This window comes from Dendropsophus ebraccatus, chromosome 11 (assembly GCF_027789765.1).
Source record: "Dendropsophus ebraccatus isolate aDenEbr1 chromosome 11, aDenEbr1.pat, whole genome shotgun sequence".
Lineage (NCBI taxonomy): Eukaryota > Metazoa > Chordata > Amphibia > Anura > Hylidae > Dendropsophus > Dendropsophus ebraccatus.
In genome coordinates this window covers 78402544-78428169 of record NC_091464.1, presented here as the reverse complement: position 1 = coordinate 78428169, position 25626 = coordinate 78402544, and the positions used below count along the sequence as shown (strand labels likewise).

The 25626-nt window shown below is 42.1% G+C and overlaps 1 protein-coding gene across 4 annotated transcripts; it reads left to right on the top strand.

Moving 5' to 3' along the window:
* Nucleotides 1-1812: 1812 nt before the first annotated feature.
* LOC138767321 (claudin-8-like) lies at nt 1813-18223 on the top strand. 4 transcript variants are annotated; one of them, XM_069944782.1, is made up of 3 exons: nt 1813-1908; nt 10778-10898; nt 12293-18223. In XM_069944782.1, the coding sequence occupies exon 3, from the start codon at nt 12761-12763 to the stop codon at nt 13439-13441; it is 681 nt and encodes a 226-aa protein (XP_069800883.1). In that variant the 5' UTR covers nt 1813-1908; nt 10778-10898; nt 12293-12760; the 3' UTR covers nt 13442-18223. The 4 variants fall into 4 exon arrangements, with proteins under 4 accessions (XP_069800883.1, XP_069800882.1, XP_069800881.1 ...); XM_069944781.1 differs by having other exon boundaries at nt 10718-10898; XM_069944783.1 differs by lacking the exon at nt 10778-10898 and adding an exon at nt 8539-8631 and having other exon boundaries at nt 1815-1908.
* Nucleotides 18224-25626: the final 7403 nt, after the last annotated feature.

Here is a 25626-nt window from a genome sequence, read left to right as displayed (position 1 = left end):
TAGTTCAACGTGTGCAGTCTTGGGAAATTGCTGTGTGTGTTACTGAATGTTAGAAGGTTAATGTTAGAAGATTAAGAATGGAAACATTGCCAATAAAATTGCTCAAGAAGTCAATTAGTAACATGGTGCAAGACAAATGTTTGCCAAGGCAATTGTTGCTGAATTACTTAAGGGATTCTCGGACTAAGAATATCTAAATCTATAACTATAGCAGGAAGACATTGGTGGTCAACTATGACCCACTGCTCCTAGCAAAATACACTCCTCCAAACCCAAACTGGGATCACTGACCCAATTCTAAAGGTTTAAAACTTAACTTTTTATGATGATCATATAAAAACATCTCACACATCGAAACCACCCATGTAGTTAAGCTGTAAATCACAACAGTCACACGTTTCACCAGATAAAGAGAAACTAACTCTGTAAATAAGTACAGTAGGAAGGTACACTAAGAGTACACTAAGATGGCCCCATTCCAACTAATTCCTCCCTGACCAAATTTACCCCCCTGGTTCAGGAAAACTAAGTGTGGGTACAAGGTATGGGACAAGCAAGGATAACAACCAAAAATCATGCCAGCTGGGTCGCATAATTACTCCAGATGGTGCCATAGCATATAAACCAATATATACAGTCAATTCCAGATGCCGCTAGTTCTTAGACCTAGTGCTCCCTACATTAAAGAAAGGCACAATTGTCCCATGGCTTAATAGTTATTACATAAAAGAAATTACAGTAGGATTGTTATTGATTTAGGCAATGTTTATGCAGTGTTTCTCCCATTTAATAGACAAAGGGTTCATCAGGGAACATATGCATTAGACATTGAACTAGGATCACATTTGTTATTTGAGTTTTGTTATTTAAACCAGATGCCTTACACCCTAAGCCTGTGCCTCATACTCTGATATATGCCTAGCGGTTAGAGTATCTCAGCAAAACTGACTGATGAGCAATCCACAGGATAGGTCACCCACCAATCACTAATTGGTACGGTGCTGACACCTGGTTGGCCCCATTCACTGTGTAGCAGTAGGGTTTAGATGCAGTAATCAGGTCCAACCCCTATACAGTGATCTGAGCTAACTGCTTCCAGGCCCGTTTACTGTGCTAAACAGGTGATTGGCGGGGATGCCGGGTGTTGTCCTGTAGAAACCTCATCAGTCTGATCTGCCTGGAAAAACACTTTAAACCCCTACTCTATCTACCAGTGTCAGTTTGAAATGCTGTGTTTAATTTCAGTAAAAATCTTCAAAAATACAATTCCGCCTGCCTGTAGTCATCACAAGGGGCAATTCATTGAATACAAACTTTTTAGAATGTATGCGGTAATCTTCTATTCCCCCACCTAGTGGTGGCTGCAGGAAGGCAGAATTTCTCAAATACTATCCAAATTATTCAAATATAGAAGGACTTCAGGATGTGAGCCGTTACATTTGAAAAACTAAACACCCCCACCCTTTGAAATGAGTCATTACTTCTGTGTCATATTACACAAGAAGGCATCAAATCTATGAATACAGTCATTAGAGGGTAACCAAGTGGAGAATTCCTTTAAATGGAATCAAGAATATAAATTATTCCCAACATCCCATTGTGCCTCAATGGCCGCCCGCCACGTTCCTTCCCCATAAAACCAGCAAGTACTTATAAACCTTAACCTCCAAGGTTAGCACAGAGATAAGGGGACGCAGATTTGGCGAATATGTGACATCACAGGTTTCATAAGTGTTTTACAACCAGATAATAAAGTAATATAATTCCTCTTACCATGGATAACACCACATTATCCACTTCTATATTATCATTCTGCAGCGTTATGTCCAGTGCTTTACCCTTATATAAAAAGGAATAGGATAGATCTTAGATCCAGCAAAGGAAGGACGAGGGACGTGTTATAGCGGAGTGAGTATTCATGTCTTGTTTTGCCAACTTTGTCATGTTTTAAAGGTATGTCTTGATTGATGGGCTCATGCCCTTGGTTACCAGTCGCAGGGTATTACTAAGAGTGGTTACTGAAAATGTTAACTTCTGGGCTATAATGGTGGGAGGTTGGTTAGGAAAACAAGGAGTAATTTCCGTATTGAAAATACTACAGCCTCCCACGATTCTGCTATATTCCATTACAATGTGTAGGTACACTTTTGGCATTGTGTAACCATTGTGGCAGCCCTGAGAAACAGTGGAGAACCCAGAGATGGCTTGAGTTGTATTCCTGAATGGTCACCAATTCAGGAGTCACAGCAGTGTAACTTGGATGCAGTGATCTTCCAACTTTCCTCTAGGTTGGCACAATGAAGGGGGTGGGGGATTGCACCAATGGTTATAATTGTTCTCCACACCATGTACAGTGTATGGTAGAAGGAAAGTGGAAAGCCCTTGATGTTATTATAGCATTCAGTCAACCAGAGACAAGAAGTAATGGAGAAATACTTGGCAATTTGACTTCTTCAATGCCATTAGGTAGGTAGTGTCCCCATTAGGAACGGGCAGGTATTTCTTACTTCAGTAGGTAGGTAGTCCCCCCAGTAGCCAGGTAGTCCCTCCCCAGTCGACTAGAGGTTTCCCCATCAGGCAAGTAAGTCCTCCAATTGGGCAAGTATCCCCATTAGGCTGGTGCACTATTTCCCCATACTACACAGAAAGTCATCCAATAAGCCCCATCCATCTACACTGTGGTCCCCCTCTTCAGCATTTCTCCCATCCATCCACCCTGTGTACCCCCATTCTTAGCATGCCCCCCAAAGTGTTATAAAAATTATACTTGACAGGTAACAAATGGTGGGTCCATATGCAGCATACTGCACTCTGCCTATATGTACAGAGACAGCAATGCAGTCAGAAGGCAGGGGACAGGATGCTAGTCCGAGTGTGGAACTGGAGCATTTGAGTGTAATTTTACCCATCCATGCACTGTCCCTGTCTGGCGGAATCCCTAGCACACCCCTTACCTTCCTGCATTTCTCCCCTTTGACCTTGCAGCTGCCCAGCACTGCATCAGTGGGTCTGTGTGACTACTGGTATCGGCAGCAAGGAGGCATCATATAGTGTTAAAGTGGTAGAAATCTTTATAGCTATGCCACTGCCTGGCCTGAAGACCTAGAAGGTCCTAGAAGTATCACAGAACACTGGCACACTTTCACGCAAAGTCCCTGAAAATTTTCTTCTCTCATTTTGTAATTTCTTAACTAGAACTAGGTGTAGCTCCAGGATGCGTAGGCTTGTCTTCAAAGGGGTAGTAATAAAACCCCACTGGTCACAGATGGTGAGAACTAACTCATGGAAGGTGGGGAGTAAGGGCCCTATTCCACCGGACGATTATCGTTCAGATTATTGTTAAATCGTTCGAATCTAAACAATAATCGTTCGGTTGAAATGCAGTTAACGATTAACGACCGAACGAGAAATCGTTGATCACTTTATAAGACCTGGACCTATTTTTATCGTTGCTCGTTCGCAAAACTTCTGCAAATCGTTCGCATTGAATAAGACGTCGTTCGCAGTAGATACGAATGTAATAGCAAAGAAATAGCGAAGAAAAAACTATCGCAAATACAATCATAACTAAAGATTATCGTTCCATGGAAATGAGTGAACGTTTTCAGGTCTTTTGCAATAGCGGTCGTTTGAGATCGTTAATTGTTAACGATTATGCGAACGATAATCGTCCGGTGGTATAGGGCCCTAAGGGCTCTTAACCCTTCGTCACTGTATAACAGGATCTCCTGAGCACAGACCAAAATTTTCTACGGAATATAGTAGGGTTTTGTGTCTGGATGACCTCTCTCACAAATACTTTACAAAATGCAGGGTAAATCTATAGCCAGTCACAGCCTCCGGTAGCAACATAATTTTTGCCAATAAATGACCCAAGTTGAATTTTGAATTTTTGACTCGTTTGATTCTGTTCTCCCCACTTTCAAAAATGTATGCAGAAATGTAGAACATTCTGAAGGGTTCACAAACTTTCAATCACGAACGAGGTGTCACACAGCAAACAAATCTTTTACTTTTCTCACTGCTCTGAAATATTAGTTTAGCCATGTTCTCCGCAGCCCCTACTGTATGCATCGTTTATGTTTTATTGAATTAAGGAAACCGAGCGCCAGCGTCTAATTTATCTCCTGAGTAATAAATCCAATTCTGTCTATAATTATTGATGAGAAGGATTCTCCTAATAGGAAATCTTGGAGCAATGGTAAATATTATTATTCTTGTTTTTTTTTTATAAATATTGGTCATTAGCCCTCATTGACAGCCCAAAGTTATGCGAATTATTAATAGTCCCACCACAAAGAGTATTTCACCCTGAATGGTTATTGCATTAGGAGCAGGTGGCATGCAACGTCTTGTGACCATTAACCCCATACCACGTGGGGGCCGATTTAAGATCAGCTATATAATGTGATTTCTCTCCGTTGCACAGCGGAAGTCAACATTTGCCGGCAACGGACAAATTGCTGGGACCCAGAAGTGGAGTAGAGCAGACCTAGACCAGGTAGGCAAGAACCAACCTTTGGTTTAGTAGAGTGCAGATGGTATCATATCTGCCTCAATGGAGCATACTTGTCACCAAGCTTCAACATGATGAGGCACACAGGTAAATCCATCGATGGACGTTTTTAATAGAACGACTTAAGACAATTAAAAACAATTTAAAACAACGCGTTTTAGCTCAAACAGTCATAAGGAGCAGATAGCATGTGCACATAAGGGTGCGGTTTGGTGGCGATTTGGTGTGTCCACGGCACCGATACCGCACACAATGCATATATGTGCCTTCCATATAGATATAATATTTAGTACTGTCATTTATTTGTGGACTTTCTTCTCAGACTTTTTGCCCAGAGGATTTCTTTTGTGGACTTGTTCTACATTTGATAATACTTTTAGTGTATAACATGAATGTATATTTAGGGTACTGAAAATGTTGTTAGCATATAACGTGTGTTGGAAGAGGAGGAGTCTATTAGTGTCTAGATGGTATATAGGTATATAGACAGTCTCTTTTGAGGAAGCCTCATGATGACTGTTTGAGATGTTTTTGGTTATTTTTAATGATTTTAAGTTGTTCTATTAAACACATCCATCAGTGGATTTGCCTATGTGGTTCATCACGTGGAAGCTTGCAGACAAGTATGTTCCATTGAGGTGGATACAACACCATCTGCACTTTTTGTTCTTGGTTCCTGCCTACCTGGTTCACGACAGCTCTACTCCATAATCATAAGCCGAGGACTGGTCAGTGGTCTCTCTACTTGTCAATCATCCCCACAGAGCGTGCTGACAGGCAGAGAGCTGTGACTAGTTACAGGTGTTTCTCTCCCCAGGTGACTAGTGGCACCCCTCACCTGTCTTCATGCGGGGGAATAAAATGACCTTTTCTCTGCTGTACCGCCACAGCCATAGCTGGTAGCTTCGGGGAGCTGCACATCAGATCTATGCTGTGCAGCAGGGAACCATATCAGCACAACTGTGCTGATTAGTTCCCTTTTACTTCTCCTTTTTCCCAGATATACATCTTTAGGCCATGTTCACAATCTGTACAAACAACGGCCATTCCGCGTGAACAGCCATTGTTAAGCATTACCTACTTCCGGAATTAATGATCATGATAATTAATTCCGGCCATAGGTAGCGTAAAATAACAGCCGTTCAAGTGGAACAGCTGTTGTTTGCACAGTGTGTGAACATGGCCTAAAAATATCTTTTTTTCTAAAATAACCTTTTCAGCATCCAAATAGCCTAGCAAAAACTTTGTAAAACAAGGTGAAACATCTGTTCACTTCACTTTAATAGAACTGAGTCACAAAACCTACACTCAAACTGGAGACAAGAGTTGTGCTGTCTAGATGAATATAACCAGCTGATATCTGGTGGAGATGCCGAGGATGAAGGTAAGTCTCAGCTCTGTTGCCATGCTGTTAGCAGTGTAATCCTCGGTCTGAAGCACCGTTAGGAGCACTGCCCCGCTCCCATCGCACCTGCGGGTGGGCTGGATTGACGCTCTGGGGGGGAGAGGGGCAGTGCTCCTAGGGTGCTCCAGACTGAGGATTACACTGCTAACAGCAAGGGAACTGCAGCGAGGAGGAAGGTAAAAGACATACGTTCCTCCCCTGTGCCACGGACATACAGTATCAGCTGATCAGATTTGTTTAACCTGCTGATAATTCCCCTTTAAAGTGTTTTCTAATGGAATAAAAACAGAAAAGCAAATCACTTATAGCAGATTTCCAATTAATATAATACTGAAGACCCAGATAACGTCACCCTCAGATAACCCTGTGTTCAGATAAGTCTATGTCCAGATAACCCAGGATTCAGATAACCCTACATCCAGATATTTCCGCACTCAGATAACCCTTTGTTCTGATAACACGAGTCCAGACAGCGCTACGCCCAGACAACACTGCGCTCAGATAACCCTAGGCCCAGATAACCTTGCCTTCAGATAACACTGCTTCCAACTTTCTATTTATTTAATGGATCTATTGTTAATTGCTCCATGTAATAATGGAGTTGAAAAATTCAGTAGTACTTTGCACTGGAGAAACATCTTCTTTTATAGTTTAAAGTCTCCATTATAACCAGTAGTTTTTCATAGACATATTGAACACATATTTAATGTTATTGCCCAGATTAGTCCTGCTGTCAGTGTCGGAATGGCCCACCAGAGGACAGGAGAATCCTCTGGTGGGCCCCCAGCTTTAGAACCTGCACTTACACTGACTGACATGTTGCTCCTCACTGATTCTTCATTGGTGGGCCCCCAGGATCATTTCCCCCAGTCCAACACTGCCCCCTGGTAACCTACTGTATGCAGGTTATAAAGAGCTGAAGATGTCAGTTCATTTTAACTTAAAGGGAATCTATAACCTCCAGACCTGATATGTGATAATAGGTGAGGTGACCCTGGACACATTGGTACTTTTCCTAATGAAATCTGTTTTGCCATTTGGTGCACTGGGAGTGGTCTCAAGCCACAGTGCACCACTACTCCAAACCACTGCGGTATTCGAAAGATTCTAATTCAATCGAGTAGTGTGGCAAATACGCGGGAAATATTGGAAAGCCCTCCCATCGCAGTTGGCGCTTTTTTTAATCCAATGACCATGCAGGGAGGCCGTAAGAGACCCTGGGAGTACGCTTGCAGCATGAAAGAGGCGTATACCCTCATTGAATAGCTGAACCACATGACCTCGAATCTTAAATACTTGGCTCCCGCCTTTCGACTACAGATGAGCTTTCAACCTAGCCAGGGAAGTATCTTGGAGCAGGGAGAGATAGGTTTTAGTAGCGTTTTGGTTAGGCAGGCTTACTACAGAACCCAAAAGTCCTTTTCAGGGCTAAGATCAAGTGAAAAAGTCATCTCTGAATCCAAAGTACTTCTCAGTGCTAAGAAATAGATGATATAACAGCAGCAGCATCAGCAGCTGTATTCATTCCAGTACCCTGTGTGTACAAGTGACTTATAGTGTCCCTGTTTAACACCACTAAGGGCACGTTATACATATTGTTCCAGTAGCCCACTAAGGGCACCTGATATATACTGTTCCAGTAGTCCAGTAAAAGGCACGTGATACATATTGTTCCAGTAGGCCAGAAAAAGGCACGTCATACATACTGTTCCAGTAACGTTCGTACAGCATTAGGCGTGATACGCGCAAATAACATGCCGCTCTGCGGATGCACATTGGAATCATGTATGTAACGCTGCGCAAGAAATACGAACAAAATGTGTGAACATTGCCATAAATGTTCGTAAAGCGTTCGCAAATATTTTTCCTTCCCAACTGCAGAGAGTGGCATTATACTGCGATTTTGGGGTGTTGGGTGCACCCAGGCATGCTCCCCCTAATGTCCCAGTGTCATTCCGGAGGTGTTTGCATCATTTAGGGAGGTTTCATGGGGGACTTGGTGACCTTTAAGTGGTCGAATTTGGATTTTCAAGTGCCGTAAATTTTTTCCCCATAGTCTATAATGGGATCAAATACTCGTTCGAATAGTCGAACATCGATGCCTAATCGATGTCAAATATTTCACTACTCGCTCATCTCTAAAAGTTACCCTTTAAACATTAGGTCATTTTCTGATGACACATCTTTTTAAGGGACAAATGGAAGACTATGTATTTCTTGTAGTCATTGAGATACATGCTTAGCAGCTGTTTACACAAAACAAGGCCAATCTTCTTTATCTAGATATATCAGAATAATAAAATACACTTTGAAGTCCACACAGTCCTGCTAGACACATTGTAATGTCGAATCACATGACCTGTGCCGGATCTGATGCCAAGTAACACAAACATCAAGGAACATGGGAGGAGATTTATTTTTTTATTTTTATATATATTATAATAACTGATCATTAATAGTTATATTTGGTACGACACTACATATCAGCAGACAACATAGCCCCCCCCCCCCCACTGACTGCAGATACTGAAGGCTTCAGCCTATAATAGTAGATATCAGTGATCGGCCCTCAGTATACAAAACATCAGCCTCCCGTTTTGTGTAAATATGTTTATAGGTCTGAGATAAGAAGAGACAAGACCAATCCACAACCCTGAGCAGGAGGAGAGAGCAGCCATGCGTTCATCTCATGCTGGCGATACATTAACAGGTAGAGCGGGATCTAGTTTCTTAATACTTTGGCAGATGCACAAAGCTCATTCTAAGCTGTGACTGCACCAGACTTCGAGGCTCCAGAGCTGCGTGCGGTCATATTCACCTGCTGAAGCATCTCTGCTCATTGTTCCCATCTTGTACATGGAAGGGATTTATCACACTGGCCCAATATAGGACATGGTCACCCTCCATGGGGTCCTCACGTGGGACACAGATATAACAAGGCTTATATAGTTTAGTGGAGTTTGTGAAGCACTATAACTTTCTATTTACTAAGGACAAGCATTGCAAAAACATGCTATGCCACTGCTATGGGGGCACTATTCCTGTCACTGACATAGAAGCACCATGTCTGTTATGGGGGCAATATTACGGTCATGGTTATGCAACAGTGTGACTAATGTTATTATGGGGGGACTGTTGCTGTTATTACTACTATAGAGGCACTATGCCACTTATTGTTATTGGGGACCTATGACTGTCACTTTCACATAGAAACTGGGGCTATCACTATTCGACTATGATCAATCACACTTGTTAAAGTGTCATTGTCGTTTCCCAAAACTTTTTACATGTCATAGAGACATGTCAAAAGTTTTGATTGGTCTGGGTCTGGGTGTTCAGACCTTTACAGATCGGGGGATAGATCTAGGAGAAGATCGTGCTAAGCACTCTGTGTCACGTCATCAGTCGGACTTATAATGGAGCTCTGTGAAGCCCGACTGATCAGTCCAACTGATCACGTGACACAGAGCCAGGTCTATCTCCCAATCGGTACGGGTATGTAAGAGATACAGCAAGTGATTAGTGAAAATTTTCACTAGAGTTTCTCTTTAATAGAGACAGATTTCCCCAGACAACATGTAGTGGACAGCAGGCTGCAGAGAAGGGAGACACCTAGTGGTGAAGATTTATCTTATCCTACTATAATGGGTAGCACAGTGGCTAGTACTGACACTGTCTAGAATAGCACACAGAGGCTGGCATAGTTATGGAAGCATTGTGACAATTTAATATTTTGCTGTAGTCAGAGCATTGTGTGTATCTCTTTCTTTTCCATCTCTGAGGATTGACAGGTATAAAATATAAATATAAATATAAGACTAAGGGTGCCTTCACACACACCAGATCTGCAGCAGATCCGCAGCAGATTTGATGGTGCGGATTTGATGCTGTGTTCAGTTATTTAGATGAAATCCGCTGCCATACGATGTGTGTGAAGCTACCCTAAGGGTACAAACACACACACCGTATACGCAGCGTATTTTCTGCTGCGTATCGCAGCAGATATGCAGCAGATTAGATCTAAATAACTGAACACAGCATCAAATCTGCACCATCAAATCTGCTGCAGATCTGCTGCGTATACAGTGTGTGTGTTTGTACCCTAGGGGCTCGTTCACACAGAGCAAAAGCAGCTGAATTTTTGCGCTGAAATTTCAGCCGTTAAAATAGATGCAGAGCTAATTTCCATTGTGTTGAATGGAAATTTTGCTCTGCAGTTCACACGGTGGAATTTCCGCACTGAACTAATCCGCTTTCCGCTAGAAGAATAAACATGTTCATTCTTCCGCTAGCGGAAGCCTATACAAACCAATGGGACTCTGATTTTCTGTTTCAGCGCGGAATACGCGTGTATTCAGCGCGTAATACAAGCGTAATACAAGCGGAAATTATGTGCTGAATCAGCGCGGAAATGGGGAAAAAAGGGGGAAGGAGGATTCTAGTATATATTCTGGTATAGTCTAGTTTACTCACCAAATACTCGCTGAATTTCAGCGCTCAATGCATGCGGATTCAGCGTGGATTCCTCGAGTATTCCGCGCTGAATTTGTCAAGAGCGAATTACGAGCTGAACACTTTCCTAGCGGAATACGCAGGGATTCTGCTACATTCTGCTTATATTCTGCTTGGAATTCAGCGTCAGTTGATTTCAGGTGGAAATATTTCCTCGCGTAATTCGCCCCTTTTGCTCTGTGTGAACGTAGCCTAAAGCAACAAATAAAAGTATAATAATATAATTAATAAATAATAATAATAACAATAATAATAATAATAATAAGTGTAATAATGTATTTCAGAAGGATTCCTTATGTGATTGAGTTGGTAAAAATAATATCCAATGTCACTTTTTGGCTCAGCTTGTCTTTCAAGTCATACAAGACGTATTTCAGCCCCAAGATTGATGCTTGGTGTCAAATATTTTAATCTCCAAGGACAGTTTCCATTTGGACGACATACAAAGATGTCAAGCAACCAAAGGTCAGCGCTGCGATAAAGAGCTTTCCTAGACAAGAAGAGGATCATATAAGTGATAGGAGATCTTTATCTCCTCGGGTGGTGACCTGAGCTTTAGGTGACACTTTCTCTGACAGCTCGTGTTCTGCTTGTGTAACTGTGACAGCACTTCTTATATTTATTCAGATTTTTGCTAAGAAACATATCTAAGCACACAAGATTTCAGTAGTCTGATGGTGCAATGTGTAGGCTTAGTTTGCACAGTTTTCAAATAATATTACTGTACACTGCCCTAATAGTAAAGTGGTTAAAGGAGTCGACCCACTTTTAACTCTCATTCACAAGTCCTGGCAATAGGGAATAAGTATGTGCTTATAGGGGCATGATGCTGTATATAGCTGATGCTCTATAGGACTGGTAAAGACAGCCAGATAATAATACCAGCAGTGTGCACCCTTTACTGCTGCTTTATACCAAATGAAAACTTGGGACCACAGGGCTTAAAGAAGCTTTAATCCCCCCCCCCGCTAGGCGCTGGCGTGTATACTCACCACAAATGATCAGTGTCCTGTGGTGCGGCGTCATTTTGGTGCCGCAGTGTCATCCGCTGCTGTGACCCCTCTCCTGTGATTGCACACCGGAAGTCACGCTCTCCTATAGAGATTGCATTGTAAAGCGTGACTTCCGGCGTTCAATCGCAGGAGACAGAAGAGGGGTCACAACAGCAAATGACATGAGCGCACGCATGATTTAAACGGCGCCGTAGGACCAGAATTAAGCTGTGCCGTGGGACACCAATCACCTGTGGTGAGTCTACGTGCCAGCGCCTAGCAGGGGGAAAGGTTTTGGGAGCAATATTTTTTGTTTGATGAACTGGGGCTTTAAAGGTCTCCACACATTTTATACCAAAGTCAACCAGTGGGCTCAGCCGGCAGTGCAAGGTGTATGGGGCCACAAATAATGTCGGTGGACATAGGGGTCAAGCGTATATAAATTATTCCTTAATCATGAAAATGGGTCACGTGCACTAGGACCTCTTTGGAGATAATTTTTATCTTTGTGCTGTTTGAAGTTGCTCTTACTTGTTTGTCACCAAAGAAACAACTTTCTCTGAAAAAAAAAACTAAACAAACATCATGTCGAGCTAATTCATTAGAGAGTGGAATTACATCATATCTTACTCTTCCTCTTTTTCCTCTGCTACGTTGAACCTTCACCTGCCTTGTAAACCATTTGCTCTCTTGTCGTTTCTTTTCTTACTTTTTGTGTTTTCAAATGGATTTGTTATTCTTCAAAAATCTCTATCTGTCCAATCAGCTGAGTGCAATACAAAAGAATGTGGTTTCTCGGGCACGGAGACCTGTTTTCCAGCGACAGCTTATCACCTTCTTTTTTTTTTTTTTCTTTCTCTTTTATAGTACGGCTGCAGATTTTTGGAAGTTGTCCATGTTGCTGGAAATAGTTGCTGTTTATTCAAGCGGTGGATGAATTGTGTATGTGTAGACTGCCCTCCACCACACTTGTTCGCCCTGTCCACTGTTGTGATGTACTACATGAGAGAAGGCAGGTACGAGCGCAGAGGAAACAGTTATTGAAATGAAGAATCCTTTGTTGGTCCTAACCACTCCCCTTTAAGCTATCATGTCATTGGCCAGTAAACTCGCTCAACCTGATAAACAGGTACTTTTGCTCCACTTGGTGGTATTTCAATTTTAGAAACAGTTCAGTACATAAAATTCCAGCCAGTCTCTGCTGGATTGGAGTTGGTAGCAGGTGGCTGAGACGTGTTCTGCAGCGTTTCTCAGTGGAGATCTTATTGTGTTTGTCTTGTGCACCTGAGACCCGTCTTCCAGCATCTTCTACGACACAGCCACTGCTCAAACATCATGGATCAAGGCCCCGTGCAAATAGCCGGACTGGTGCTAGGATGCATTGGTGTTATTGGCACTTGTGCGGTGACGGGCATGCCTCAATGGAGGGTGACGGCTTTCATCGAGAACAATATTATTGTTTTTGAGTCCCTCTGGGAAGGACTATGGATGAACTGTTTCCGACAAGCCAACATACGAATGCAATGCAAAATGTACGACTCGTTGCTGGCGCTCACCCCGGATTTGCAAGCAGGTAGAGCGTTGATGTGCATCGCGGTGGTCTTGTCATTCATCGCCTTCATGATTGCCGTCATTGGCATGAAATGCACCAACTGCGCAGAAGACAACGAGAAGTCCAAAAGGATCATACTCCTAGTGGCAGGAATTTCTTTCATCCTGTCTGGTATCCTTGTATTGATTCCAGTTTCCTGGACAGCCAACCAGATTATCAGAGACTTCTACAATCCTTTGGTGAATGCAGCCCAGAAGAGAGAACTTGGAGACGCTCTCTACATAGGTTGGGCCACGGCGCTATGTCTGGTGGCTGGCGGAGGCATTTTATGCTGCTCGTGTTGCTCTGGTGAGAAGAAGTTCAAATATTCTTTACCCCGAAAATCAGTGGCGTCAAATGTCACCCGACAGACAGCGGTGCCGAGGAAGACTTCAAGTTTGTACTCAAAAAGCCAATATGTTTAGCCATCTGTATTGCATGGTCCAAATATAATGGAGGATGGTCCATCTTTGAATGTATGGAAATGCCATCTGCTTGCACTGTTCTTGAACTATGGATTATGAAGGGTCCAATCACTGAGCCATTGGAACTTATAGAATGGCATCACGCCAGCCTTGGATTATGGTGTGATTGCAAACCTTGAAGGCTTAACCTATGACATGTCGTGTGGGTGACATTCTACTGTGCCTTAAGGTGGAAATTTTGTACGGTAATTTTTAAGGAGACAATACTTGCTGGCAGGTGGATGGAGATATAAGAAATTCTAATTTCTGTGATATATGACCTGATTAGATTTTCATTTTATTTTTTTGTACGGCAAATAATAAGGCTATAAATAGGTCTGAGGCAACGTTGTAGCTCTGTCATTTTACGCGATGTGGTGTGAAATTAAATATAAAAATTATTGATAGGAAATAATCCGATGTAGTGTATATTTTTACACACATAGATGTTATTCTGTATTGCTTTGTGTTATGTTGTGTGCAGATACTAGTAAGTGGAGCCTTTATGGATGCACATGATCCATATGGTGCCTCTACATGGCCCATATTATTGGATGAATGCAGTCCGATAGAACATAGCACATATGAATCTAATCAAAAAGAAGGGCTTTTATGAATGTTATGGCTTCATGTAACTTAGTAAGCCAAAATTTTGTAGTGTGCATAAGGGCTAAATGGTTTTAAAGGGGAACGCCAGAGTAAAAATTCTTTTAAATCAGCTGATGTCAGAAAGTTACTTAATTTTTATTCCAGTACTTATCAACTGCTGTATATCCTACAGGAAGTGCTGTATTCTTTCTAGTCTGACAAAGTGCTCTCTGCTGCCATTTTTGTCTTTGACAGGAACTGTCCAGAGCAGTAGCAAATCCCTATAGAAAACCTTCTCCTGTTTTAGCACTGTGTCAGACTGGAAATAATACACCACACCATGCAGGACATTCAGCAGCTGATAAGTACTGGAAGCCTGGAGAAGTAAATTACTAATCTATATAACTTTCTCACAACAGTTGATCTGAAAGAGAAAAAAAAATCGCCGGAGTACCCTTTTGGCTACACATTGGATAACTTTACGTCGAGAGCTTGTTTTGCTTACAGCTATTCCTCCAGACACGATATACATTCAGGCTTGGCTCAACTTACTGTGCATGAGTGTTCGAAAGGTAGTGGAATAGTTTCCTTCTACTAGAATAAACTCGATCCTTTTTTTCCCCGACACTATTAATAAAGGAGAGTCAAGACTCGAGACTCTTACACAACTCAGTGACTGGTAGCAGTGACTGGTGACTGGTAATATATATATATATATATATATATATATATATATATTTTTTTTTTTTTTTTTTTTTCTCAATCTTGCTTTGTCATCAGTTCATAGAGCAACAACCAGTATAGTCCATGGACAGCTGAGTTGGGATTATCACTCTTCTTTTCCGAATGGAAAATACAGCTAGTTACACAGTACTATGGATGCAACCTGCTTTACTGGAGTCTATAGAGATGTAAATAACTGTCATAGTTGCCAACATTTGAAATTTTTTTACAGGGACACTATAGCGGTAAAAGGGGGTGTGGCCTATCATGGGTGTGGGTTCAAAATTTTCCAGTTAGAATTTACAGTCAGAACAACACAAAAGGAGCATTACACACCCCAGTATTAGGTCCCCAGTATATTATACACCCCAGTTTCAGGTCCCCAGTATATTACACCCCCAGTTTCAGGTCCCCAGTATATTACACACTCCACTCAGAGCAGGCTGAGACTCAGATAGTATTCTACTGACTCACTGTACATACTGGTAGTTTATGCCCATATGATGCAGCTGCATCCCATATCATCATACTACTACCCCCTTCATCCTACTACTCCTCTATCATCATATTACTACCCCTTCATTATCCTTCTGCCTCTCCATCATCATACTACTACCCCCTTCATCTTCCTGCCCCTCCATCATCATATTACTACCACTTCATCATCCTCCTGCCCCTCCATCATCATCATACTACTACCCCCTTCATCCTCCTGCCCTGCTATCTTCATAGTACTACCCTCTTCATCCTCCTGCCCTTCCATCATCATAGTACTACCCTCTTCATCCTCCTGCCCCTCCATCATCATATTACTACCCCTTCATCATCCTCCTTGCCCCTCCATCATCGTACTACTTCCCCCTCCATCCTCCTGCCCTTCCATCATCATAGTACTACCCCTCTCATCCTCCTGCCCCTCCATCCTCATTCTACTTCCCGCTTCATGCTACTCCTGTCCCTTCATCATCATACCAGTACCCCCTTCAGCATCCTCTTGTCCCTTCATCTGTATTTAAAAGAAAAAAAAAAAAAAGCTACTTACCTCACCAGTATAGTTCAGCTTGTTCCCCAGGGACTCCTCTCCCTGCTCTGTAAGAGTAACATCACTCGCGCTGGAAGGGGGCGGGGCTTCCCAGGACGTACCCGGGACATGGTTTTGCCGGGGCTGTCTCCTTAGAATCGGGACTGTTTACAACTATTTAACTGTAACCAATATGGATGGCATATTACGTTTTTTTGTTTTTTTTGCTGGATGTCTATATACAAGGTATATGGGAAAACAGATAATAAATATAATTTCATGACAGACAGACATACTGTATAAAGATCTATATTTATAAAGAAGTTTTATACTAGGAATGTTCTGTGTTGCCCCTAGCAACCAATCACAGCTCAGCTTATACTTTATCAGAGCAGAGAATATTCCAAAGCTGATTGCTATGGGTTGCTATGGGTAACAAAGAACATTTAAAGGTGGTGTGAGATCATAGACTTCACTAATGTCATCTTCTCACAAGTTTCTTACACAGGGATGAGGAACCTTCGTCTTTCCAACTTTTGGAAAACTACAATTACACCCATGCCTGCACAGCTGAAGCTGCTTTGGCTGTCCGGGCATGCTGGGAATTGTAGTTTTGCAATAGCTGGAAGGCCGAAGGCTTCCCATCCCTGATCTAACACATGTGTGCCGGAAGTTCATTTTGTCTGGATTTCCCCTTCAAAGATACCTGTAGACAGAGGTTAAGCCCTTTAAAATAACAGATCTTAATTCTGAAGGAAACATTGAGCGACAAATGTTATAAATAAAGCTATCTGATACTGTACATTCACAGAGCATGCCCATATTCTATACAAAGGATAGGGTTCATTGTATCTATGTTCATGGTGATTTTGTTACCCTGGCCCATGTTATTATTGTGGAGACTGGGTTGTCCTAGTCATGCTCTCCTACCTGCATTCTCTGTTAGATTTTGTCATCTTTTCTTATGAACAGAAAACAAAAATAGCTTAGGCAAGATGGCTGCCCCCATCGTAATGTACTTAAAAAAAGTAGAAAAAGATAAGGAAAAAAGAACATGTTTTAGTATCTGGTCTTAATCAGTTAAAAAAACAAATGGCAAGGTGGCACATTTACTTTAAGGGCTGTGTTCACACATAGTATTTGTGTCAGGAATAGAACCTTATGGGAGCAGCCATCTTGTCCAAACTGCTTCAACCAGTGTATCAAGTTATGCTTTACGGTAAGCCCCATGGACATAAGCACAACGGTCTGGAGCTGACCCTATTTATTAGAATAGGAACATGTGACCAGTGCCGAGGTCATTCTTCAGGGAGGTTCAGTATGATCATCTCCTATTATGAAAATCCCATTTTATCTATTTATTCGTGTCACCTTTCATTGTATTCCTGTCTATGATGATAAGCAGGAGACAGCTGGAGTGATCTATATAAAACAGCCTTAGCGGTTAGAATGAAAAGTGCAAGACTTCAGGATTTTAGATTTTATAATATTTGTAGTAAAATGGTAAATTAGAAAAAATTCTTTAAAAAAATTTGATTTATACATTGGATAATTTTCTGATGACACATTCCCTTTAAGTCCTCACTTTCACAGCGCACAAACCTTCAGATAATGAAACTCATTGTATGTTTCATGTTCCAGACTTTGCTGAAAAACTTTATTTATAACTTTAGTTGCATAATGTTTCCTTCAAAATTAAAATTATTATTATAAAGGCTTGGCAATTTTTCAAAAACCTCAGACAACACGCTATATGGTTTCCTTATTTACAATGTAAGAAGAGCATTGATTACTCCTCACCTTCTCTATAGACTAAAAAGGCAAGAAATGTCCAAGAGGTGCTCCTCCTATAAGAAAAGAGTAAAAATAAAAAATAAAAAAATAAAAAAAATAATAATCTCTACCCTTGGCTTGACACCCATAACAATGAGAGCTTTTAATTGTTTAAAGGGATTTTCCATTCTACTCAGAATTGGAGGGAGCACATAAATAGATTCTTAGGGGGTACAACATTTCACCATTAATAAAGTCATAAAAAAGGGTAGCGATAGTAATAGTAATACCTTTTGGAAGGTTTTGATAGTGTTCCAACAATGTATGTTAAAACCATAAATATTTAAAAACATAAAATATAAAAAAATGTTTTAAGGAAAAAAATTCGCAAAACAAACATTATTCAAAAAGACAACACAAAATGATAAACCCAAAATTACTAAAAAAACGTTTGGTTCCGAAGGGGTTAATGTGTATAGACTGCTTGAAGGTGAAATTTAATCGCCTTTCTTGGCTGCCGAATGGCATGGATGCTTTTATAACATGTTATTACTGTGATCAGATATTTTTTACCTGTACATATACTACGTGTAAGAATTTGTTGTATGATTTGTGTAATAAAGTGTAATTTCCTGGTTTGTCGGTCTACTCTCTGGTGTGTAGGACTGTGCTATAGGGAAGCATCTCAGACAATAGTCTTTGTTCTAGTAATCAATCATCCAACTGCTATTCTTCAGGTTACGAACATTGACGTTTGATTGGCAAAAAGATCAGCCATGTTGAAATCCAGCACACCCAACCTTTCTCTGCCCCCAACATCTACATTGTCTGCCCAATCTGAGCAGAATTTGAGCGGAATTCAAGCAGAATTCAAGCCCCATTGACTTCTACAGGATTCTTCTAGCGGAATGAGGAAAGAGGATCTGCGGCAGGAAATACTGCTGTGTGAACAACAGAGCTGAAATCCCATTGAACACAAAGGGATTATGCTCTGATTATATTTAATTTCAAGCGGAAATTAATAACGGATTCCGCTTAAAATTCCTCGCCTGTGAGTATACCATAAGGGTAAATTCACATGGACTAAATACTTTAGCTGCTCCGCTCTCTGGCTTGCTTCGGGGGTTCTCAGCTTGACGTCCCGCTAAGCCAATCAGTGCGCTGTCTCGCCGCAGCCACTGATTGGCTGAACGGGACGCAAAGACGCTTGGAGCCCCTGAAGCAAGCCGGAGCGAGGAAGCGGTAAAGTATGGTCCGACCGGCGGGGGGTTATTAGTGCTGTCACGTACATACTAGCAGTGGGATGTAAGTCCCCCTGTGAGCATGTATCCTCATTGAATGTCATCAGCATAGGATCTGCAGCGGAATTTGCAGTCAGTGTGAATTTACCGTATAGGGGATATCCAGGAGTAGAAAACATGGTAGTGGTACATTATTCCAAAAACAGCACCACACCTTTTGAGTGTTCTCAATTAGTATTACAACTAAGCTGCAATACCACACATAAGCTGAGGGCAAGAGTGTAAGCTTTATCTGAAAGAAAGCATTTATGTTTTTTCCTGAATAACCCCTTTAAGTGGTGAACCCTTTAATTAAAGTGGTAATTAATTTAATTAAGTGGTTCACAGGATAGGGGATAAAAAGCTGGGGGGGGGGGGGATTCAAACTGCTGGGACCTCTACTGATCCTGAGATCCTCCAGAATAGACAAGGTGCATTGGTGGATTTTATCCCTTGCTAAAAAGGGGCTGTCCCTATGCTGGCATTCATTTTTATGGCCCCGGGTTGGCAAATGTCTAGGTGATTAAGTTCATGGGCACACTAGGTACTATGCAGTATACATGAAAAAATTCCCCAGAGTATATGTGAACAGTGCCTAATAATGACATACTGCAGATTATAGTAAGAGGTTGTATCTATGATATCTGTTGTGCAATGTTCTGACAAAAAATGGAGAATTGTTATTTCAGAGGGTTTGGCTTCTCATTAGGAAACCATCCGACTACTGTATACACGGTGTGGTTCCTTTCTCCTGGAAAACAGGAGCATCACATAGTGTATTATTGCTTATGCAACGCCAACATATGCCATATTCCAATTACCACTTACTGTTTTACAGCAGGTGACGGTTTACAGCAATGCCTTGTGGTTTTGCTCCGCTTGAGGCGTGTTTACTGCTCCTGCTCTAAGAACTGGAGCTGTCATCTCCTGACATTGTGCTATGTGATGTCTTCTACTTGTATATCATCATTAAAGGGGTATTCCGCTTAAACATAACTTTTCAGATGTTGCTGCCCATGGTGACACAAACAATTCATTTCATACTTGTTATCTATTCAGCCTCCTTCCCCCAATTCTGAGCTGCTGCTTACTGCTGAAGTAAAAAAACTGTGTGTGTGAGATTTTCTCTTCATCTCCACCTCCCTTCCAAGAAAACAAGTCCCTTGCAGAATGTATTCACGGTGTATGAGACCGGCTGTTCCGTGACCCGGCCAGGTTACGTAACCGCCGGTCTCTGCAAAGATCATTCCGGCTGGTACTGCAGTACCGGCCGGGTGATCTTTCCGGCTACAGTGTTCTGATGTGGCCGCATCAGCGCGCGCCCGCACCAGAGCCGTTCGCTTCATTGTGTGAACCAACAGGTCTTTCTGCGGCCGCAATTCATTGAATTGCGGCCACAGAAAACTGACAAGTCAGTTCTTTGCGGGGCCGTATGAGATCCCGGCCAGATCCCGGGATCCCATAAAATGTTCATGCAGCGTTCCACCCGCGCAAAGTACGTACACTGTGTGAACATAGGCTTTATCTTCAACATTGTAGCTTCTTCGTAATACTGGGAGGCCTAATCTCAGGTCAAGTTGCTGATAAGCTTATTGTGATTAACTTTCTCCACAAAGTTGCAGATATTGACTTGTTTACATCAGTGTCTCAGAAGGGAGGGGGGAGGAGGGGGAGACAGAGAGAAAAGCTCTTTTTTGTGTCATTAGCAGAAAGCAGCAGCTCAGAACTGGGGGAAGCAGACAGAATAGATAATAACAAGTATGGAAGGAATAGTTAGTCTTACCATGGGCAGCTACATATGAAAATATATGTTTAAGTGGAATACCCCTTTAAACCTCTAAAAATGAATAAACCTGCAAAGTAGTTTATTCTTATTTCTTGTGACTATGTACTAAGCTTAGCTGGGGGTTTCCGATGTCAACCCCTTAAGAGAAGAAGACCCTTCCTGCAGAACTTGAAGCAAGATTTGCGTGGAGGCACTGCACCATGGTCAGGTGAGAACTACAGGACACAATGCTTCGCCTTACATTCATGGCAACATAAACCAACATGAACCAACCAATGTATTTGGATCCATGAAGCTTAGTTTTGGGCAAAGAAAGAAGAACCCAACATCTACAGTAGGTATCTACCACATGTCCCGACCACCATCTTCCTCTGTCTGGCAGCTAGGTATAAATATATACCTCTACTACCTCTACCCCCAACAGTAAATGTGACTACACTGGACCTCCACATTAGGCTACAGATTGTATGCTTAGTAAGAAGAAGCCAGAACATATTGGGGTCACTATGCAACTAACAGTATGCATAATATTAAGTTTGAAAAGATAAAGTAGTGGCACCTACCTGGCGTCCGCCTTGTTTATGTTTATGTGTTATTGAAATAAAGGAACCTGCACAATAATCTACACTAGTGAGTGACACTACTTTATCTTTTAAAACGTACTGTTACCTATATGGATATATGCATTGAGTGAGCACCCCAGTATTCATCATTCATATGGGACATTAGCGCCTTTGTCCATGATTGTGCCTGTAGTGCCGATTGCTTCTGGTCTTGGTGAGTATGCATAATATAGTGACTCTAATGGGTAATCCAGGATTGGAAGAAAACACAGCTAATTTTTGGCAAAAACAGTGCCACACATGTCCTCAGATTGTGTGTGGTATATTCATTTAGTGTCATTCGTCATCAGGGATGTCAAAGGTTATTGATTGCAACGGGTCTCACTGCTGACACCTGATATAGCCCAGCAGAAAGCGCGGCAGCAGCGCAATCCCCTTCCTGACCGGCCGCTAATTCCAACAATGTAGCTTTGTACACTAAGGGCCCTATTACACAAAGCGATAATAAGGCCAAATTGGGACGTGTAATAGAGACAATGATCAGCCGATTAAATGATTGTTGGCTGATCGTTTGTTTAGGCCCAGACCTAAAATTGATCGCCAACTGTGCATTGCTATATGTAATAGTGATGCATCGCCAGCGGCTGAGGATTGTCAAAACAGTTAAAACTTCACCTGTCTATGCTTCCGGTCTTTTCCTATGCTCTGTATGCGTCCTGGCACTGCACGCTGCAGCTTCAGAAGGGTCTGCCTCAGCTGACAGGCCGCTCTGCCAATCACTGGCCGGGACCATAGCTCTGAAGCTGCAGTGCGCAGTGCCAAGACACATACAGAGTGTGGGCAGGTGAAATATTAACTGTTTGGGCAAGAGCAGCATGGACATAGCTAACGATGTCTGTGCAGCCCTTGCTAAACGATTATCGGGCCGTGTAACAGGCCCACTAAACGCTCAATAAAGGCTCAGCATTGAGACCCATTGCAAACAGTAACTTTTGGGGAATTCCGGTTATCACTGGAGTTTTCAAGCATATGGCAGATTTACTACAATATGAGACAATACGAGACACTGGGCCAGACCAGTCCTTATATATATAGACTCTATTACAGAAACTGTGAGAGTTTCAGATTCTGGGTCACACAAGAGTTCTTCTTATTTGTTTTAGAGACTTATTTTGTTTGCATAGAAGTAACTGATAGCTTGGAGGCTTCCTGTTCCTGGCAGAAGGCAAACATGATCTCATGAAGCGTACTGCCATAGTTATATACACCATGAATTATTTCACAGTAAGTTTGAAGTGGAATTTGCATAGGGCTTGGTATGGTAAAAGACCTTTGAAGATGTCTCATTTTTGTATCATAGTTCAAATATATACAGGGCCTAAAGAAAAAGCCTGTGCTGTATACTACTGTCCCCAAACCATTGGATCGGGCCATCTACATATGTATACCGGCATAATGAAGCCACCCCAGGGTCAATGCCATATCACATTGATATGTAATAGATCTGGCAATGCACTAGATAGTGAGCAGAGCCTAAAAGGAGCACAGACAGAAGCCATCATGAGTTCATTCTCACTCTAAGCTTATGTATACACATGTAATTGATCTAGCTTGACCGCTCTGCCATTTCAACTGTAGTAAATTCCTTGCCCAGGAGTGTCACTTGTTTTATTAGTTTTGCAATGGGTTTGGCTTAGGCTTGCTCCACGGTAAATCTGACAGCAACTTGTCTCGTATTATCTGAGCTGTCAACATGGCTCCTCATCTCATTCTTAGCCCCCATGATTGACTTCCCTCTTCTTCCGAGTACCCACGCATGGCTCCACTTCACATTCCCGGTCTGGCCAGCATGGCTTCTCCTCTCATTCTTAGTCCCCATAAATGGCTTCCCTCTTATTTCTAGCCCATACTGTGACTTCACATGTTATTTCTTGTCTAAAGCAAGGCTTTCTGTCTGATTCCCAGACCACAGAATGGTTTTCCATTTGATTCCTGGCACCATGCATAGCTTTCCATCTAATTCATGGTTCCCAATAGGGCTGCATTTTTTTCTTTGTGCATGGGAACCCTCTTATTTCTAGTCTCCAGCATACCCCCTCGTTGTTTCTGAATAGCACTCCATGTCATTCAGAGTCTCTAGCATGGTTCCTTTTTTATTCCTTGTGCCCATCATGGCTCCCCATCTCCTTCCTGTTCACCGGCATGGTTCCTTCTCTCATTCCTGGTCCTCAGTATGGCTCCCCCTCTTATAACTAGTTGCCAACAGGATTCCCTCTAATTTCTGGTTCCAAGTACTGCTCCCCTCTCCAGGTCAGCATGATATTGGCTACACCCTACCCCTACTCTGACATGCTCCTTCTTTTCCAACCTCTTATCCCTGAGGGGCTCTCAGTTTCCCTTTGCAATGGCCACACATCTTGTTTACCCAAGAAGATGTGCAGCCGATAATGATAAATGTTGAAGCCTGCCCGAAAGATGCGATCAGCCGGAGATTGGGAGTTTTCCTGCTCATCGGGCTGATCGCTGTCTTACAAGGGCCGATTATCGACCACAGTGGCATTTCTAGCAACGTTCCTGGCCGATAATCAGCCCATGTAAAAGGCCCTTAAGTCCAGCATGTGGTCTTTCCAAAAAGGTTGTCACTGAACATTTATTTAAAAAGTGTTCTTGGTTGGGTTCAGCTAGAGATCTGCTTACGGAGGGTCAACTTGCACAAATCAGTCCGAGAAAAAATCAGGAGGCGTCTTCTCAAAAGGATACTCTTCACTGTATATAAAACCTCTTACTCTGCTGCTCAGGTTTTTCATTAACTTTGATGATCTTTCTCGACAGATCATGGATTCTATTGGCAAGACAAGTCCTGTATCGATATGAAAGACATTTATATGGATCTTTTTGGCCTCCCATGCGCATGATATATTCCTACAACTGAGACAGCAGAGGTGACCATAGCATATTAGTATATACCTACTATAGATAGCAAATTAGTGTATTCCTACTATAGATAGAAAATAAGTGTATACCTACTATAGATAGAAAGTTAGTGTATATCTACTAGAAATAGCATATTAGTGTATACCTACTATAGATAGCAAATTAGTGTATACCTACTATAGATAGTAAGCGCGAGCATACCTACTAGAAATAGCAAATTAGGGTATACATATTATACCTAGAAAATCGTATCTCCTTGTCTTCTTTTAGTTCAAACTTTTGTTTTAAGACTTTACTCTGACCTCTAATCTGACTGACACCTTTGCTCCTGTCAGTGCTCAATATACTGATGAGCATTGGAGCTGACTGGCCCCCTTATTTGTAGGTTCAGCTGCGACTGCCAAGACCCTATAGCTTTGCCACTCTGGCAGCTGCTACGGCTGCTATGACAGTAGTCGCACCTCTGGTGTCTTCATTCTTAATGTCCTAGAGCTGTGCTCAGCCTAGTATTATCTAATATTAGATCCTGGGATATGAAGTAACTTGGCCAAGATAACAATTTTTCATTGTGATCCATCAAGTACCTTGTGTAATTGCATATTATAAGCAACCCTGTAGTCTCTTGTGCTATGCTCTGGGCAATCTCTAGCACTATTGCTGACTCGTCATGGTTCTATTTATTAATAAACTAAGTTCGGGATCAAAGAGGTTTAGATATTTATTACAAAATATTAGACTATACCAAGGGTGTAACCATTGGGTTGTGTAGAATTGGCAGTCTCATGCATGCCCTGATGCCCTAGTGCCCTCTACCAGTTAAGACCCCATTATTATATGTGGTGCCTGGTGGGGGGATAGCCCTGTTTCAGATATTGCTCCAGTGCCCCTGAGATTACATTATGGCTTAGGCCATACATTTTTGTTAGGGGATAACTTTACCTCTGGGGCCCTTATTAAAAGAACAATATCTAGGTCCTTGGTATTAAAACTATGGGATATAACAAAGCATCATCTAGAAGAATACCAAAGGGATTTGATCCTTCAACTTACTAAGCCACATCAGCCTTAGTTTACATCTGCCACATACCCAGTGGTATACGTGAAGTATACGGCATCTGCAGAGCTATGATATGTAGACTCCGGTAGGTCACATGTTTTCTATTTCTGATCACAGAAACCCACTGACACACCTTACAGAAACTAAAGGTGAACTCTGAACAGGGTGAGAACTCTTAAATCGAAGGAAAGGAAGAAGATCTACTTGTGTTTCTTGCTTTACGGGAAGACAGGCCTCCTTTTATCTCATCAAACTAAACTTGGTAATTCCTGTGTTTAGTCTAGCACAGATCAGGTTTCATCGATTAGGCCTCATGCACACTGCTTGGGCCATGCTATAGGGCACAGGTGTCGAGCCTGCCGCCCTCCAATTGTTGCAAAACTACCTGTCAGTAATTGCTATTGTGGTATCCCACCACGGG

Coding starts and splice junctions, on each gene's coding strand:
- LOC138767321 (XM_069944780.1), top strand. CDS start 12,761: ATGGATCAAGGCCCCGTGCAAATAGCCGGACTGGTGCTAGGATGCATT.